At 44.0% G+C, this 17,569-nt stretch overlaps 1 protein-coding gene and 1 long non-coding RNA gene across 2 annotated transcripts in view; one reads left to right on the forward strand and one right to left on the reverse strand.

Moving 5' to 3' along the window:
• Positions 1-241: 241 nt before the first annotated feature.
• The window catches only part of LOC115061017 (uncharacterized), a 34,915-nt gene continuing 17,587 nt past the window's right edge, over positions 242-17,569 (forward strand). The window contains exon 1 of the long non-coding RNA XR_003842309.1: positions 242-315. This is a non-coding gene — a long non-coding RNA (uncharacterized LOC115061017). The remainder of the gene's footprint in view (positions 316-17,569) is intronic.
• Positions 13,809-17,569, reverse strand: part of LOC115061016 (cadherin-20-like) — a 57,109-nt gene continuing 53,348 nt past the window's right edge. The window contains exons 11-12 of the mRNA XM_029529228.1: positions 17,111-17,362; positions 13,809-15,626 (exon numbers count right to left, since the gene is read on the reverse strand). Coding sequence (XP_029385088.1) covers positions 15,109-15,626; positions 17,111-17,362 — 770 coding nt within the window. The 3' untranslated portion in view covers positions 13,809-15,108. The remainder of the gene's footprint in view (positions 15,627-17,110; positions 17,363-17,569) is intronic.

Genomic DNA, 17,569 nt, shown 5'->3' on the forward strand with positions numbered 1-17,569 from the left:
CTATCTTGACACTACATCAAATAATGTCACAGCTGTGTGTCCATGACAGTTTTTTGACATTTAATGCTCATCTGCTTCTGATTAACACACAGCTTGGTATGGAAAACCCCGACACTGACTTCTGTCTAATTTATGAAGGAAAAGTTGTTTCTCCAACTGAACCTGGGTAAGCAACGTGATATAAACCTCGCCAACTAATGATTAACATCAACGTGGTGTATTGATGAATGTTTTGTTTATTAGGAGAGAGTCTGAAGAGCTGTGGAGACACAGAGAGGAGCCGCTTCGACCTTGTAAGGCCTCTGTTGGACTCCGGTAAGAGCAGTGCTACATGCTAACAGGCTACATCACTGACTTAGCTTGTTGATGTCAGCTGTTCTGATCTATTTTACTGTGTACATAATGTGATTTATTTCACTGTGGTTGTTTAAATACTCGATTTAAAAAGAGTGAATTGATTCAGTTTATTTATAGTTTAAAAGATAAATATCAAAGCTGTTTAAAATATAAATACTGCTCATAGAGAAAGTTCATGAAGAAGAATTATGTTAAAATAAAACTTACTCTAAGTGTGACACTGGTAATGAAAATGCAGAATATGGACACAATAGAAATGGAAATGCTCCATCTTCTGATATGTTTTATTTTTATGTGAAGGAGCTCTGTTCTGTGTCTTTCTCCAGTCACAGTTCAACTTTCTGAACGTGGTGTGCTTCCTCCATTAAGGTTAAAGGTGCTACACTGAGATGCATTTTTGATTCGGTTTCAGCTCTTTGACAGGCAGTTTGAGGTTCTGCTGTTTAAGGTTAGAGTTTGTTTTTTGGCAAACATGACCTCTGGCATTGTAAATGACTCATTTGGCCACGGAGCAATCTAGCAGCAGTCCACTTCTTCATACTGGAAGACTTGAATTGTGCATTTAATATTCTCTTATGAGTGCAGGGGGTTCATCTCTCCTGATGTCCTGTGTAGGCTGTTTAAGTGACCTTGGAACTGTTGATTCGCACACTTTGAACGTTGGTTGTTGCAAGAGAGTCATTTTACTTCCTCAAGGTGCTCATGGCGTTCTTAGAAATGTGTTTGAGTATCTTAATGTTAGCTTCGTGGTTGAATACGCTGGGACATACTGCTCTAGTCAGGTTTGGAACATTTATGATTATTGATTGGACAGTGGAATGATTGATTTTAAATTGTTTGTAAATGGCTTTTTAACTCCTCTCAGATTCACACTTGCATAGTTCTCACCGTGAAATCAGGTTTGTCTCAGAGCTCTTTGAATGTCACACTTCATCCAGAAATAAAAACTCCATCTTTACTATCTGAAAACGTTTAGTGATAATCACTGCTGGCTCGATGTGAAATCTTCATTCAGGCTTGAAATCCACCGTCACGTTTTATCACCTTTGCTGATTTCAGCTTCCTGCCGTCATCGGTTTGAGTCTGTCTGTGTCCTTTCTGGATGGATTACCGGAGGAGCTCAATGTTTGATTTTTACTGATGCACAGTTGGTGATGAAGCGACACGCTACATAAACCGTTTCCACAAAATAAGACAAAAACAAGGTGAACTTTTCAAGTGTCCATATTGTTTTCAGAGCCGACAAACTGAGACGTTAAAATGTGTCTAGCCTTTTTTTCCATGCAGCTTGTTTATGTGAGAAAATGTGTTCACAGTTAACGTGCTTTTTTAATTTATCCTCCAAAGGCTCAGATAAGATTTAAACTGTAAATCTGATCTAATTCATGATGGATGGCTGCTTTACACTCCCTCGGGTTGTCGCAGGTACTATTTTCTTGTATCACTGTATTATGTGAGCGCTCTCGAGGATGTATCACGGATTCCTGGCATCAGCTTTCGGGACTGTCATCCGTTTAAGCCCGGGAGCAGATGAGACTTCTTTTCCTCCTGCTGGGAGAGCTAAAAAAAAAAAAAGTTATGGTTCCCATTTGTAGGAGGCAGCGTTGGGTGACAGTGTGCAACGGAGTGAATAAAAGCAATATCAATTTTTCAGAAACGGCTCCTACAGCGTGTCAGGCACCTGAAAACTTAAATATGTTAAAGGATTATAGAGGAGAGCCTGCTTTACCCAGCATGCACAGCAGAGGTTAAGGTTAATGAAGACAAGAGATGTGCAGTTTGTATGTTTTCGATTCGGAACCTGCACCGATCATCGCCGTGTGCTCTTAATGGGACGCCATCCATGTGTGAAATAAAGTGCATACGGTGCAGTGAGTCAGCTGACCTCATGAATCCGTCAGGAAGATGTTTATTCTCAGTTAACGTGTTCCTGGGTTGGTTCAGAGCAAGACATTTAATTTTAATTTAAATTTTTGTCCTGAGGCCGACACCTGTGGAACGAAGTTAGTAAGATTTCACATTTTAGTGCCTGAAAAAGCTTCTTTTTTTTTATTAGTTAACTTCACTGTTTGTATTTTATCAAACTGACGAAGCTAGTTCCACATGTTCTCCTCTGTCAGGGTGCGTCCGTGGTTACTCCCCTGAGGGGCTGTGACCTTTGACCTGTGCGGGGCAGATGGCCAAACAGACCAAACAGATCCTGAACCTCCTCCAGCAGCCGACTTCTTCCCTTCGTCCTGACAGGCGCATCTGTTGTGACAAACAAACGTGAGAAGTTGTGCCCAAAAGTTTGGGAGCTCATCAGAAAGGGGGGGGGCAGTAAAAGAGGAAAAATAAGCTTTATAATTGGATATTGTGGCTCCCATGTGTTTGGCTCATATTCGTCACAGAGGATGCCCACAAGGTAACGACGGGGTATAAACAACAGATGGTGCGGTTTATCAGCGGCGAGCACTCAGCTCTTTCTGAACGTGTTCTTCTTTGAGGATTGTTTGCTCTGAGTGGAGCTCAGACCGGCTTCCTTCCTCCCTCAGCTGCATCACCTGAGGTCTGTACAGCCATTCATCGCTCCACTCCTGGAAACCCCTTTCTGACGCCAACAATAGCCCCCGTTCCCCTGTGCAATCACACTTTAAGGATTTAATCAAGCCGGTTGACACTCCGGTTGCAGCTTGTGCCCCAAGATTCTCCTTGAATTTACCTCCCGGATTGACTCGGCAGCTCTGACTTAATTACTGATTTAATAGGTGCTTCTCTTCTTTGTTTCCCTGCTCATCTGTCTCTGCGTGCCCATCGGCCTGTTCTCATCTTCGAGGTGGGATGTCAATGAGAGCAGGGATTCCCAAAAGAGAGGGCTTAATTCGGAGTTTGAATATAAGAGAAGAATTGCCGATGCAGTGGAGGCAGAGGATGACATGATGCAACCATGAATGAACTTCAGGTCCGGAAAAGGGAAGTCAACACCAAAGAGCCTTTACCTTCGTTCTGTCCGACGACCATTTAGAGCGACTCCCTTTGGAAAAATGGCCCAGTAGGCATTTTCCAAATGAACATATGTATTACTGAGATCTGTCATGGTTTCTTTGAGACGTCAAAAACACATTTACATCAATGTGAACAGTGTTATTTCAATCGGAAGCCGCCTGATGGAGAGAACCAACATCTGCCTCGATGCAGTCAGTGACCAAATTTAGCCTGCAGAGCTGAAGGACGAGCTGCCAAATGAACATTAGAGCTGCATGAAGAGTTTCCTGAAAGCACGAAAAGATCTGCGCATTTATTCCGACACGCTAGACAGTCCTTCAGGAAGAAAAAGCTCCAGCTCACCATTAACAAACTGACACCTCGGCTATCGGACGGCTTGTCGTGCCGTCAGACTGTTTGGACGTGCAGACCGCAGCAGAGCTGAGCTTCATCCTGAGAAGATCATCACTGAGTCCCTGCAGATGACTCCATCAGCCGGCCCGCTGATTTGTTGCTGATTTATTTTATTTATTTTTTTGAAGGCGAATGTCCCAACTGTCAGGGACAACTTCAGGAGACGCTGCCAAAATGCTCATTTTTTTTTTTTTTTTTTATAGTGAATCAAACACAGAACTAATTAAAACTGTTGTTGATTGGTTGATCCAACATCACGGGTCCTGGTGACTTTGATGATCTGACACTTTTAGCGTCACAGGGCTGATGTGAGCTGTTTAATTAGACTGATGCTGCGGGGGCTCAATTTTCCAAACTGGGTTTCTCATCTATTTCTCATTTATTTCCGTCACTGTTTTCTGTCCTCAGCAGAGGAAGGTAACCTCCTCCCGACCTGCTACCTCTCCCACCGGCTTCTCATCGCCAACACTGCATTTCACTGCTTTGTTTGTTTGTTTGTGCTAATTTTCTCCTAATTTTCCAGTTAGAAGATGGAAAGGCCGTTATCTTTCCTGATGCATGGTATGGATTTTCCTTCTGTCACGTTTCCACGTCCTCTCTCGTTTTTGGCTTCAAAGTTCTACAAACCCAATAAAGATACCTATTGATCCTGGCGGTCCCGGCGGGGTGTTTATAGGAGTTTATTCACTGGCAAAACGCTTCATCCTCAATGAAATAGTTTCTTAATTGGATTAGGGGCAGAGATTATTTACCGTCAGTTGTGAAAAGAAACGATAGCAGGTGGCGGGATCGATGTTTGCTGCAGGTGGTGGAAACTCATATTAGCATATTTTTCTGGCTTTAGTTTGTTCCCTCCACTTTTAACTGCGTGGTGCCTTCTTTGATATTTCAAAGAGACGTAAACTGAAATTAATTTGGTCGGCGGCGGCTGAGGAGCGAAGCTTTTTGCTTACTCCATTTCGCTGACATTTTTTGCCATTTGGTGCTGCATTTCCCCGTCGACTGTCCCACCGCCGCTTTAATTTATTTACCCGCTTATTGATTCAGATAGTTCCCAGCGATGCATGGCCCTGTGCAAATTATTGGCCCATACCGGAGTATTGACTGTAGAAACCTTTATTGTGCCATCATCACACAGGCCTGCGAGCCAAATTCTGCAAGCGGTGCATTTTTTATGCTCACAATCATAAAAGCAGACAAGCAAAATTATGCAGACACACACACACACACACACACACAACTTGTTTCTTTCATTCCCTGTTGAAATGAACCATGCAGTGAGGCTTGCTCAGAGTGAGTCGGGCCGCTTTCCTTCCCAGCTCTGCTCCAGCTTGTCTAATCCATCAGATGTGGAGAAAGCGCTGGGCCAGCCATTTTCACTAAATCCCCCCCACCGTCAAAGTCACCAGCCTGCCCGCCCGCCTGTCTGTTCCCACCTCAGGCCGCTGGAAAGATTTCAACAGCATCGCCCGCAAGGACTATGTTTGGAGTCATACCGAACGTTTTCGAGTGTCATTGACCTCAAATCAGAAAGGGAGCATTTGATATAATCCGCGTCGCCTTTTCTCACCCATCCATCACATCCGCCTGCTCGCGTCGTGCAGGTTTGCAAAGTGGCTGGAGTGGATCCCAGGCAGCCATCCAAAGAGGACTGTGGGAGGAAACTGGTGCATCACGCAGAAGGGAATGGATTAATGGCAGATTGGAACTCGTCGTGTTTGTACTGTTCGAAGCGTTACCAAAAAAAAAAAAACCCAACAAAAAATCATTTAAAAAACGACGTGGAAGTGTAAAAATGTGTCCCTTTTACTTCGGCTAATCCACAGGCTGGTGTTTCTTTAGTAGTCGTGCCAGTAAAAGCTGTCTGTGGATCATCCAAAGTAACCCACACAGTGTTTCTGGAAAAACAAGTTGAATTTGTTGCAGCTTTAGACACGACAGACTCAGTTCCCTTCACCCCGGTTAGGAATCTCTCAAAAAAGTCAAGTGTGGTCACAGATGTTACAATCCCAGTTTACTGACTATTCTGGAGACACCAACCTTCAGTCAAATCCATTTTAACTGAATGTGGAAGTTTTGGCTCCAAAAAGGAGGTGAAGGTTAAACACAAGCGTCAACATTTTCTTGAACGCACTGACGCCGACTCCTGCTCAGTGTGTGCCTTCGTCTTCACGGCTCTGATATAAATCATTCTGGGGCTTTGTGACGTTTTTTATTGTTGGAATAGAGCAGCTTGATTCTGTCACCTTTAAATCAGGACCTGAAATAAATAAAGTTCATCTGTTCTGGCTGATGAAACAAGAACAGGGCATAAATTTTACCCCCTACAGCACCGGAGCGATGGCTCTTAACTTTTTATTCATCCATCAGAGGCCAGTTTTAAATGACGTGTAGACATGATAGGAGGAATTTAAAGGCCTGGATCCATAAAGACCCCCCCAGGGACAAAATGTGATGTATGTTCTGGTGTCAACGTCCTGCAATTTACTGCACCGAGGATCAAACACGGGCCCATGGAAGTCCAGCAATACGTATTAAAAAGAAATGAAACAAACAGATGAGACGACTCTATTGAGTGTCTCTGCTTTGGTCTCTCTGATGAGCAGCTCTTTCTGCTGGAATGCAGGGAATGTGCATTTTTATGAGTTTCCTCCTGTAAGAAAGAAACTATTTCAAGACTGCCAGACAAAGCCTGTAATTATCCTTTGATCAGACGGCACAACAAGAGAGAACAGATACAGCTAATAGCCTGCGAGCACGGCTTTCAAGATAAGAGAGAAATCCACCAAAGGAGGGAAAAAATAAATCAAAACTGGCTCAAAAACACGAGCATTAGTTCGGCTTTTCTGCTCCTAGACAGAAAATCTGAAGAAAATAAACTACAATCATGAGAGAGGTTCAAAAGAAAAGAAACATTTGAAATAACTCTGTAAAATAATTGAGTTAAATATTATTATTATTCATGGAAAACTGGACCACAGGTATGAAATTAAATAATTGAATTAAGCCCAACAAATGAAAACCAAGTTGAAGATTTAAATGCTGTCTTTAAATTCACAACAAGTTTTTAATAAGAAACAAACAGACTGATTTAAACGTCATTTCAGTTTGTGTTTCTGGTCGTTTCCAGCGGCTGCTATTTGACCCTATTTGCAGCTCCGTTTCTACCTGCTCCAAGCTCATCGATCTGTTTACGCCTGTCAGCCTTAATAAATACTGCTGGGGGGTGGAGAGGTGGCATGACGGATTAAAGGAGGTCAAACTCGGCTCAAAACAAACCCTGGGAATATGTATCACGCTGCCGTCGTCCACCTTCATCCTGAAACGTGCCCTTGATCGGGATCTTGAAGGCAGAAGAAAAGAGAGGCCCGCAGCACGAAGAGGACGACCCCCCCACCCCACACCGACGGCCGAAGAGGAGTCAGAGGTGAAGACAAGCTTCGCTCTACTCCCCTTGCCGGGATGAGGCCGCTTCAGAAGGTCGATGTGGAGGTGGTGAAGGTACGAGCAGGACTTGTTACACTCATGGAGGGACGGAGGGACGGAGGGACGGAGGGCCCGGCGGGTGGGTGGGGTTCACCACGAGGAAAAACAACGTGAGACCGAAACCTCTCAGATGAATTCCAAACTACGTCAGCAAAGTTCAAAACGCCGCCATTTGGTGATAATGTCATTTCACTCCTGTTGACAAAGGTCAAAGGTCAGCCCTCTTGAGCAACAAGATTAAAGGTGGTGTGAGCGGCAGCTTTGTGTTCACAGAGAGAGGAAGGTTGTTTTTCTCGTTCCGACAAGTTTGGATTTTTAACTTAATATCTGCTTACTCCTTCCATTCAAAGATTTGTTCCTCCTTTTTGCCAGTTTGATGTGAAACTGGCACATCTGTTGGGGAAACGTCTATTTGAAACTAATCTGGATTTGTGGGGCTATCAGAGCAGCAGGTCCACCCCCCCAGACGGAGGCAGCTGCCCCTCCATCCATGAAGCGTGCAGATGACTGATGCATGCTGGCAGCTCCTGTGATGCATCGAGCGCAGGTCGACTTGCTGGCCTGAATATGAAAACGCCCGTTTTCCATCCATCTTAGAGATGGCGCAGCCTGAAGCACGGCCCTCCACGCCCCGGCTCCCTCATCCCTGGGGGGTCGGGGGTCAGAAGCTGAGTCTGCCCTTCTGCTGCTTCCAGGCCGCGTCTGGTTGTTTGTAAAGTATGATGAAGGAGTTCTGCAGCAAACTGCTGGACGTTCACTGAAAGCTGCTGCTGAAGTGCATCTGAAGCACGCAGGCTCCCTTTTCTCTAAATGCTGCTGATGTTGCAGCACAGATGGGTCTGCATGTGTGCGTGACGAGAGAGTCCGCGGCTTCCGGCGTGGTCGGAAGGAGTCTCCAGGGATGGATGACTGTGTGCAGAGTTTAAATGTTTAATCCAAACCCGATGCTCCACCTGCGGATTTCACTCACTGGAACGGGTCGAGTAGAAACCTGCAGACTTCCCTCCCAAGTGGTTCCAAATGGACCGGAGCGGATTAGGTAAATTCATGTGTGCTAACGGCGCCGAAGGGAAGCTGCTAACCTCGGCATTATTAGGATTAATTGTCGGCTCTGCGCTGCACACGACCAACCAGGCGTTAAAGGATTTGGGAGTTTTCAGTTCATGCTTTGACAAACGTTGGTTCTCTACATGATACGACTTCCGTCAGCTTCACAACTTTTGTCTCAGTGTTGTTCAGTCTCAGAATGACAAGGTGAGTCAGGACCGAACTGAAGGTGAGCAGCTCAGTCAAACAGCAAATTCACCTTTCTTCCAAAACTAACGCCTTAATGCCTTCATAGTGAGTCCAACTTTAATGTGAAATGCCTAAGTCGGATTGTATTGATGTATATGGGAAAATGTCTCCATGCATTGTGTTGTGAAAAAAGTAATTTAAAGCTGGACTCATATTTTATAAACTTATCAAAGCCCAACTGCAGACAAATGACTTGGGACATTTCGTATGAGAACGAGAAATGAATCCGGAACTTACACCGCGAGGAAGCATGAAGGATATATTTGATCATTTATAAAGTCAGCATGAGCCTCGTATGGATTGGTTTATTTAACCGAACACCTGGAAGAGGTCACATCCTCTTATGCTCAATCTGCAAAGTCTGACGGAAGTACACAGAGCTGGAAAACAAACAGTCCTGCTGGGGATTCCTGGACCGGCAGCTCAATGAGAACTCCATCAAGGCAACCACAACAAGCCGACATCCTGATCCAGCCCTGATTCGACAAGCACTTCATATTTGCCCGTTCTCACTTCAAGCCCCCATCAACAGTCCCTGCGCTCTTTTTCCATTTGCTGCTAACAGTCCCGGATCTCCAATTCACCGTGTGCCAAATCCAATTTGTCACACAGAGTTTCACTTTTTTCTTTTTTGGGCGATCTTCTAAACAAAACTGATCATTTTGAGGAGGATGTGTGAAGGAAGGGGTGGGGGTTATTTTTACATTGAGCTTTTGCCCTTTAATCCACCGCCACCGACAAATTTGGTTAACACTTGCTGGCCTCAGCGAGCAGCAGGCAGGACTGAAGGAAACATTCAAAACTATTTAAAGTTGTTTCTGCTGTTTACCATCAACACATGACGATTCTCCATCATCCCTGGATTTAATCAAATCAAGTCAAACGGCTTTATTTGATTAACAAAAGCATTGTTCAAGTTAAAATCCACAGAATTTAAATCTAATTGAAGACAAATGATGTCAGATTTTTGGTGTCAGATCCAGAAAATAAAACAGAAAAATAATTTGCCTTTTCGGTTTTAATAATTAGGTTTTCTCATTATTTTGGAGTAAAAGTTGTTTTAGCTCAGAGGGAAATGGACTCACTGACAGTTTTTGACAGTTTTTAATGTCGCTGGATTTTTTTTTTTTTCCCATTAAAAAGGGCTAATGGCCAAAATGTCACAAATCTTCCCTCCTCTGTTTCCTGCCTCTGGACTTCTTCAATATTCCAACTAAAGGCATATCTAACAGCATTTTACTGACACCTTAATAACGGCGCTGGGCAAAAAGTAGTCAGCTCTGGTTTAATTGGTAAACTAATAAGTTGAGATAGAAGCTGAGGTGTGAAGGTGAAGACAAGCCAAAGGTTACAAAACACATTTACTATGGAAGAGATAAGAATAAGGCGAGTCCGTCACGAGACTGAGACCTCACCGAGACGCAAAGAGGCTGCGAAAAGGTCTAGAAATGTCAGATGGCGTCACGGAGCAGGTATTGGGTTCAGATCGTTTCTGCAGGGTGGCGCAGTGATGATGCAGTTTAGCTGCAGCCAGATATCCTGTGGCTTCGTCGAGCTGCTCCAACAATCCAACCTGCCGCCTTCCCAACTAAATGTAGCTCGAGTTTCAGATGAAAATCCAGAAAGAGAAACAGCAAAGAAAGTGGGAATAAAATCAAATGATTTTGTCCTCATCTGACGTTTTTGGGAGACTTTGAAGACTCAAGATGATCTGGAATGTCCACAGCTCACCTTTCAAGATGGCCACATGCAGTCCAGACTCTTGTCCAGAGGCCACATTGGGCCAAACTTCAGGAAAATCCAATTAGTCCCAGAGTTTCAGACCACTTGTTAGGTCTGAACAAGGCCTGAGCGATCGGGTCTCACCTGTATGTAGAGCTGAGTCCTAGTCCTAAAACTCGGTCTGAACTGGGTCAAAAGCAGTAGCTACTTTAGATTTTTGTGGAAAAGCCTCCAAAACTGAGGCAATAAATAAAGAAGTTGATTATGACCTGATGATTTGCCGTCGTAAACGCCGACGCCGATGATCCGCTGCTCAGACCATTCTCTGTTCTCACAGCGAAGAGCCCGACGGCGAAAAGCTGGAGCTGTGCTGCAGCTTAAGGAGATAAAGCAGAAATAACCCTGAGCTGGAGAGGGACAGACAAAAGAGTGAGGGAGGAAGCTAAAGACACGATGGAGAACACGTGTCGGAGAAACAGACTTGTGGATAGAATGAAGGTGGACAGATAAGGAGGCTCAGCCTGCAGACATTCAGGTATGTTCAGTCCACATGTCAAACTGGCTGGACGTGCTCACCCCCCCCCCCGGGCCTGCAGTTTGTCTCCCCGCCGCTCGGTTTCCAGCTGAGCAGAGAGTGTTTTTCCACTTGGCATTACGGGATGATTCACTGGGTCTGCTGCCGTTCATCCTCAGCAGGATTAGAGCCTGAAGCAGCCTTAATATTTTCTACGCCAGAATTTAAGACAAATTGCCCCCTCAGTAGCTATCGGGTGGCACCACTCCGGCCTGGAAACGGCCCCGGGAGAGGCTGGCAGAGGGGACAAAGGGGAAGCTGCGATGGGGTGCTTGGTCGTGAGGGGTTGACAGGATCTGAATTTATCTGCGGAGAAGGACATTTAGGAGGAGGGAGACCAGAGAACGGCAGCTCTATATGCTGACAACTGCTCTTGATGAGAGGTTTATGGGGAAAGATGGAGGGAAGGTCACCGCCGGTGTCTTTGAGACTGACGCAGCGCCTGAAGAGTTTGGAAACCTGGAGAGTAATAAAACCCCCAACAGTCTCAGAAGAAGTATATAGTGGCGGACTCACGCTGAGTTAGGACTGAAGTGTTAGTCCGCTCATCTTTCAGAGGATCAACCGACAAAGTAAACAACTTTAATAAGCAATTAATCCTTTCAGCTGAAATAAGAAACAGCAAACTTCAGCGCGTTTCTGAGGATTCGCAGCTTTGAACCTCTTTTGTTTGGAAAGTTTCTGTGACAAACAACAAAACTGGAAGAAACTACTGCAATGTTTGATTTGATCGGTCTTCTTACATCAATCTCAGTTTGAAAGAGGTGATAAGGATTTTAAATGTGATGAAACAAATATCTGGCTGATATCTGGAAAGTTCAGCTTTTTAATTGGACAAACTGGATGTTTGTCTGGGCAAATGTGAAAACTAGGACCTGTGAGAGAAGGCTGTCATGGTCTGGCTCAATCAGCCAGCTGGAAATTTAAAATTTGGAGTAAAATCTGCACCACATTCAGATTAACGCCACAGTAATCCACCTTCAACCTTTTTTTTTTTGTTATGTTTTTCCTGACAAAACTGTGAAAAGATGCAGCCAGAGCTGAGAAACTTTGACAAGCTCTTATTTTAGTGTCATAAAGGACGTGACAAAGAAATGTAACTGAAATAAAAAGGAAAATAAAGCAAAGAAAAAGCAAATATCAGGAGATGGAGAGCAGAGGGGGGGCTGATTGTCTCCAGCTGAACTCAATCACAAACACTCATCCAGACGGATGTCACAATAACAGAAACAATTAAAGACATTTTCAAAGAAATGAGCTCATAATTTAAAATGATCATAACTTCAGTTCATGGTTATGATCATAAAATGCCATTTTGGGGCTTTTTGTAAGAGAAATTATTACTGAAATAACACATTTTATCAGGATAGTCAACTTCTGGCTGAATATTAATGTGAAAAGAGTTTCAGTGCTTAATATTTATCAGACATTTTTGCCCAGAGTGAGAATTTGATGAAAATGCTGCTGATGTTAAGTCACCGTGCAGCAAAGCAGATTAATATTTACACCATTTGTTTCATTGTGCACAAGCAGACATGTAAAAAGGCAGGTTGAAGAAATATCGTGGCGTGTGAATTCCTGTAATTATGGTTTTCGTGCCTGAAGTTTTATATTTTTCTTTAGCGACAAAGTCGTCACTCGATTGATGTATCAGCTTTCTTCTTTAAGAAGAAATTGTAGCAGAAAATGTGACGTTAATTCGTTGTAGCTGTGTGTTTGTGTTGTAGAAAACTCAGTTTTTTTATTTTTATTGTTTCAATTTGTGTTCAATTTAAAGCCATTTGTGACCACAAAAGGGGCAGAATGTGTGATTGTGATTTGTTGTGATGCCGTTGTGAACTGTTGAGACAAAGTGTGGGTTTAAAGTCAGAAAAAATCCTCAGCCTGATAATTTCACAAACTTCTCCATCATCTCCAACAGAGACTTCGATGCTGCGTTCACTGAAACTCGGAAACGAGAATTCCACATTCCAACTCGTAAATTTCCGACCTCCAATATCAATATCACAGGAAAAAAAAAAAAAGTTTGTCATATTGTCGCTGTTTTCTGAACGCTCAAATATGTGCAGCAGCCATTTGTGTTTATTTTGGAAGCAGTAATTTCCGAGTTTGACAACTTAGAGCTCGTTTTTTCCCAAGTTGTTGAGAATGCAGCATCACCTGCTGCCGGATCTCAACCAATCTTTGGAAGACACGCCCCCCATCCTACTTCTGATTGGCTGGTGCTGTTCGTTTGGTTGAGAGGGAAAGCTGCTGTACTCTCATTCATGGACTGCTCGAACCTGAAAAGATCCCGGATCAATAAATTGGTTTTTTCTTATCGCAGTCCAACCACACTTTCCAGAGATCCGGAATATTTAATCCCTGTGAGACAAACTGCGATTCAGGTGATTTTCTCCGCATGCAGCGGACGTGAAGGCATTTCCGGTAAAATCCAATATGGCGGGCTCGTCTGGCTGCTGATTTCAGACGCATTTCTGTTAGGACAACATTAATGAAAACACAACGTGGTGGAAAACAACATCGTTTTGATTGATTTTTATTTTGTTTGTAATGGATTATTTTCCAATCAATTTTGGCAAATCCTCCATTTGTTAGAGTGGAGACAGTCAGATGGGATGATTCTGGAGGGGCAGGTGCTGCAGGCGTTACGGAGGGAGGGCGGCGTTAATCAATGCTAAACATGAATGCTGCAAAACAAAATAAGTCATGCAAATGAAGTGCTGTAAAGGGAAAATGAAATGAAACTGAAACACTTTGGAGGACAATTTAGCATGTGATTGTAAATTTAAATAACTACTTCATCTTTTGAAGGACTTACATTTCTGTCACGCTTCAGGAGATTCCATTATGTTCTCTCTCTCTTCATTTTATTTGATTTTATCATTATTATTTTTGCCTCAGTGATGCTCAGGAATGATCCATCACTGAAGCAAACATAAACATTTTCTCAGCGATAATTTTTGGATTCAAAGACAGAAAAGTAGCATCATTTAAAAAAAAAACCTTTTATTACCAAGAATACAAAAAGTATCTACATTCACGTACCACTTACTGCAGCATGACGGACCACATAGATTTCAAGTAAACTCCACCTAATCAAATTATCAAAATGTACCATCAGTTCCCTCCCGCTTTTTAAAATCCTTTTTATGTATTTTGGTGTTTGTGTTTGAAATGCTTTCTTTTTTCTTCTCTTATTTTTTATTTTTTTGTCCTTTTTACATTTGGCACTTAACGCAGATTTTCGGTGTCTCTGAAGTCCACAGGATCGGAGGATTAAGCCACGTTTGATCTCCGACAGGATAGATTGAGCCTCGCCGCTTCTGTCGGACTCTAGTTGGGCACGATGGTGGATCCGAAACGAACGGAAGGCGACTCGGTCATGTGCTCGTCCAGGTTTGGGAGTGTGACGGGAGAAAAGCGTTTTCAAAAATGGCTTCCCTCTTCTCCTCATGTGATGTGACACCACTTTGACCTTTTTTTGGGCGGGAGGACAACAACAACAACAACAACAAAAAACTGAATACAAAGAGCTTCAAATGATAAAAAATAAAATGAAGTGTCCACCTGGAAAACCCACAGGGGGTCACGGTATCACCATCTCCTGAAGAAAGTAAGCTACATCACGTATGTTACAACAAATATGTGATCTTTTAAAGATTTGCTCACGTTTCAGTACAGTGTCGGCTTCAAGGACACAAATAATTTATCAAAAAATATAAATACAGCTTATGAAATGAAGGAATAAATTAAGACCTGCCTCAGATGGTGAGAAGAAAAAGAAGAAGAAGAAATAAAAAAACTGAAATCAACCACCCCCGGACAGTGACCCCTGACTTTGTGGCCCAAAGGGTCCAAACTTGGAACAGCGGATCAGCACTTCAGAGTCAGGTAGCCCCATTTTTCATCTCTGGCATAAACCGCTCAACACTTTGAACCAAAGGCGGGGCTCTGCGTTGGAGGGGGAGTTACTGCGCTTTGAAGCTGTTCCTCTGGGGGCCCCATGAGGCCGCTGGTGCAGCCCTTCTGTGAAGCTCCACCTCTGGGGGGGATTTAAAAGGCAGCTCACACTGCTGCTGCTGCTTTGGGCGCCTCCGAAGCTGTGAAGAATCGAGTGCGAACAGTCATGGATGTGAATGTAAGCAGATCCCGGCTTTGTTGTGTCTTCCTCACACACTGTTTGTCTGTTCGTGTCACGTCTCTGGTTGTGGTTTTGTGTAATTGGTTCTCTTTTTTTTTGTTTTTTTTTGTCAGTGTCTTAGGATTTCAAAAAAGGCCAACGTGAAAGAGTTCTACCACAGCGGGGGATTGTTTGTCTCCAGCACGCCGTACATCTCGGCCAGTTTTTTAAAACGAGGCCCCCACTCGTTGAGATAGTCGTACTCATGGTCGGTGTTCGAGGTTCCTGACTGGAGCGAGCTGAGCGATTCGGCCACCGAACCCTCCCCTTCATAGGCGTAGGTCTGCAGGGAGTCGTAAGGCGGGGCGCACGGGTCCATGTCGGCCTCCAGCAGCTTGGCCAGCACGTATCCGTGAACGTTGCTGTCTCCGCCGCCGCCCATCACAGAGGCTTGGGGTACGTAGCGCGACAAGCTTTCGATCTCCGGCAGCATGTCCTGCCTCATCTTTCCCAGGTGGTGGTGCGCCTCCCGCGGGTTCCACATTGCGGCGATGTCAAAGGCCTCGGTGTCCTCCTCGCCGCCGCCTTCGTCGTCGTAGCGAACGATGTTCTCGTGGACGTTCTCTTCCTCGTCGCACAGGTAGGGCTTCTTACGATGGTTTCGCAGTGAGAGCATGAGCAGAATCATCACTGTTGGAAAGAGAAAATTTTAAACTTAGTCTCTTTCCTCTCTTAGTCTCAATTTACATTAAAAACCAGATCATTTCACAAAAAATGTCTTCCTGAAAAGCTTTTTGCATAAAGGAGGCTCAAATACAAACACAGGCGACATCTTCAAATCTGAATTTGTGGTAAAGCTGTCAATCTTTTTTTTTCCACTCATGAATTAATCAAAAGAAAAGATTAAAAAAATCCTCACCTTAGATTGTAAAAGTTGAATAACTTTCTGATCGAGTCATTTCATGTGTTGAAATTGTTTAATTAGAATCAACTCATGATGACTGTTTCTAACCATTTCTTGATTTGTAACGATGGATGTAAAACTAGCTTGATGGCAAATTCTGGAATATTTTAGTGAACTTCAGCTTCCCATGATTTCTCTCGCTTCATAAAAACATCCTGTGTTCCCCTTGAACTGGGTTATCTGGCCTGGCTGGATGTGAAAACAGGGTGAGTCTCTGGGCTCATTCAGTTTTAACCCTCTGACCTTTTTGGGCTGCGATACGTCCTCTCCAGTGAAATCATCTTCATACTGATAGCATTTAACATTTTAACACCTCGAAGGTGATGCACTGCAGCATGCTCTCGCAAAAAAACAAGTACGAGGATGTGAAACTGTGAGAGAAGCGAAGGGGAAGCAGCCGGTTATGAGGCCTCTCCCGGTGTGACATGATTGGCGCTGGATTAAATATGATTTAATTTTTTTTTGCATCCTGGCAGAAGTGGAGTGTTCATTAGCACCAGCTGCCCTGTAGCGTCACACTCTCTTCTCCCCGGGATGCTGATACTGAGCCCGTTTTATCTCTCCCTGCAGACCGGTTACTGCGAGCGGGACGGCTCAGCAGGTTGACTCACTCAGCTCCGCTGGGAGGGAGCAATAGATTTAGTTAAAACATTTCTGTCTGCTCGGAGTCTGAGCTCACCGCTGAAGAGACATAACAATTCAACTTTCAGTTTGAGTCTTCTAAAGTCATGCAGCAGAATATAAGCCTTTTTTAAATGATATATTGTTCCTGGTTTTCAGTTTCCATCTTGTTTTTTAACCGTATTTGCAGTGAAGGGTGGATTAGAAGTGACAAGTACAAACAATTTCCCATAGACATAAATACAACCGGTGGATAGAATGCAGGTTTAAGGATCTTCAGCACTGGCTTCCCTTCTCAGTCTATGGTTGGACCAAGCAAATATAAAAAGTCTTGTGTTATTGTAAATGTTAAATGATTTCCATTTTTTTCTTTAAAGCAGGACGTGATTCCAAAAATTAAGACAAAGTCCGACGTATTTTAATTCAAGTCAGAGAAAACTGCTGGGGGTTTGTCAGTCGATGTTCTTTGGGGTTTGTCTGAACCCTGGAAGATATATGAGGTTTTACCTGACATGGTATCAGATTAAATATAATTATATGACTAAAGGCCAGTGGCTCCTCTCCGCGCCGCTCCACAATCATAACTCACCCAGCAGGACCAAAATACAGGCCAGGATGGCGATGAGGGCTCCTCTGCTCAGGCTGGCGGGGAGGCTGTAGGCCTCAGGGTGGCACAACATGGCGTTGCCCTCCTGGTCACAGCTGCACACTCGGATGGTCATCGTGCTGGTGCTGGTCTGGACCGGCTGCTCGCCGTCAGAGATAAAGATGGGCAGGTGGAACAAGGTCTGGTCCTGCTGCGACCAGCCATCGCGCCGAGTCAGTATCCACGCTGTGTTGTCTGGAAGGAGACGAGGAGATTGGGGGTTTAGATCAGGACCAAGTATGGAACATGGACGGGGTTGTATTGTTAGGATTACAGGTAACGGTGGATCTGGAGGGGAGGATTTTCACAGCTGCAAAGGTGACCTGATGATGGAAGATGATATATGCAGCGATTTAACACCATTAGTCCTCAGCTTGTGATTTTGGCACTTCCTCCTCATTA

The sequence above is a fragment of the Echeneis naucrates genome, chromosome 20, assembly GCF_900963305.1.
Source record: "Echeneis naucrates chromosome 20, fEcheNa1.1, whole genome shotgun sequence".
NCBI classification, from domain to species: Eukaryota; Metazoa; Chordata; class Actinopteri; order Carangiformes; family Echeneidae; genus Echeneis; species Echeneis naucrates.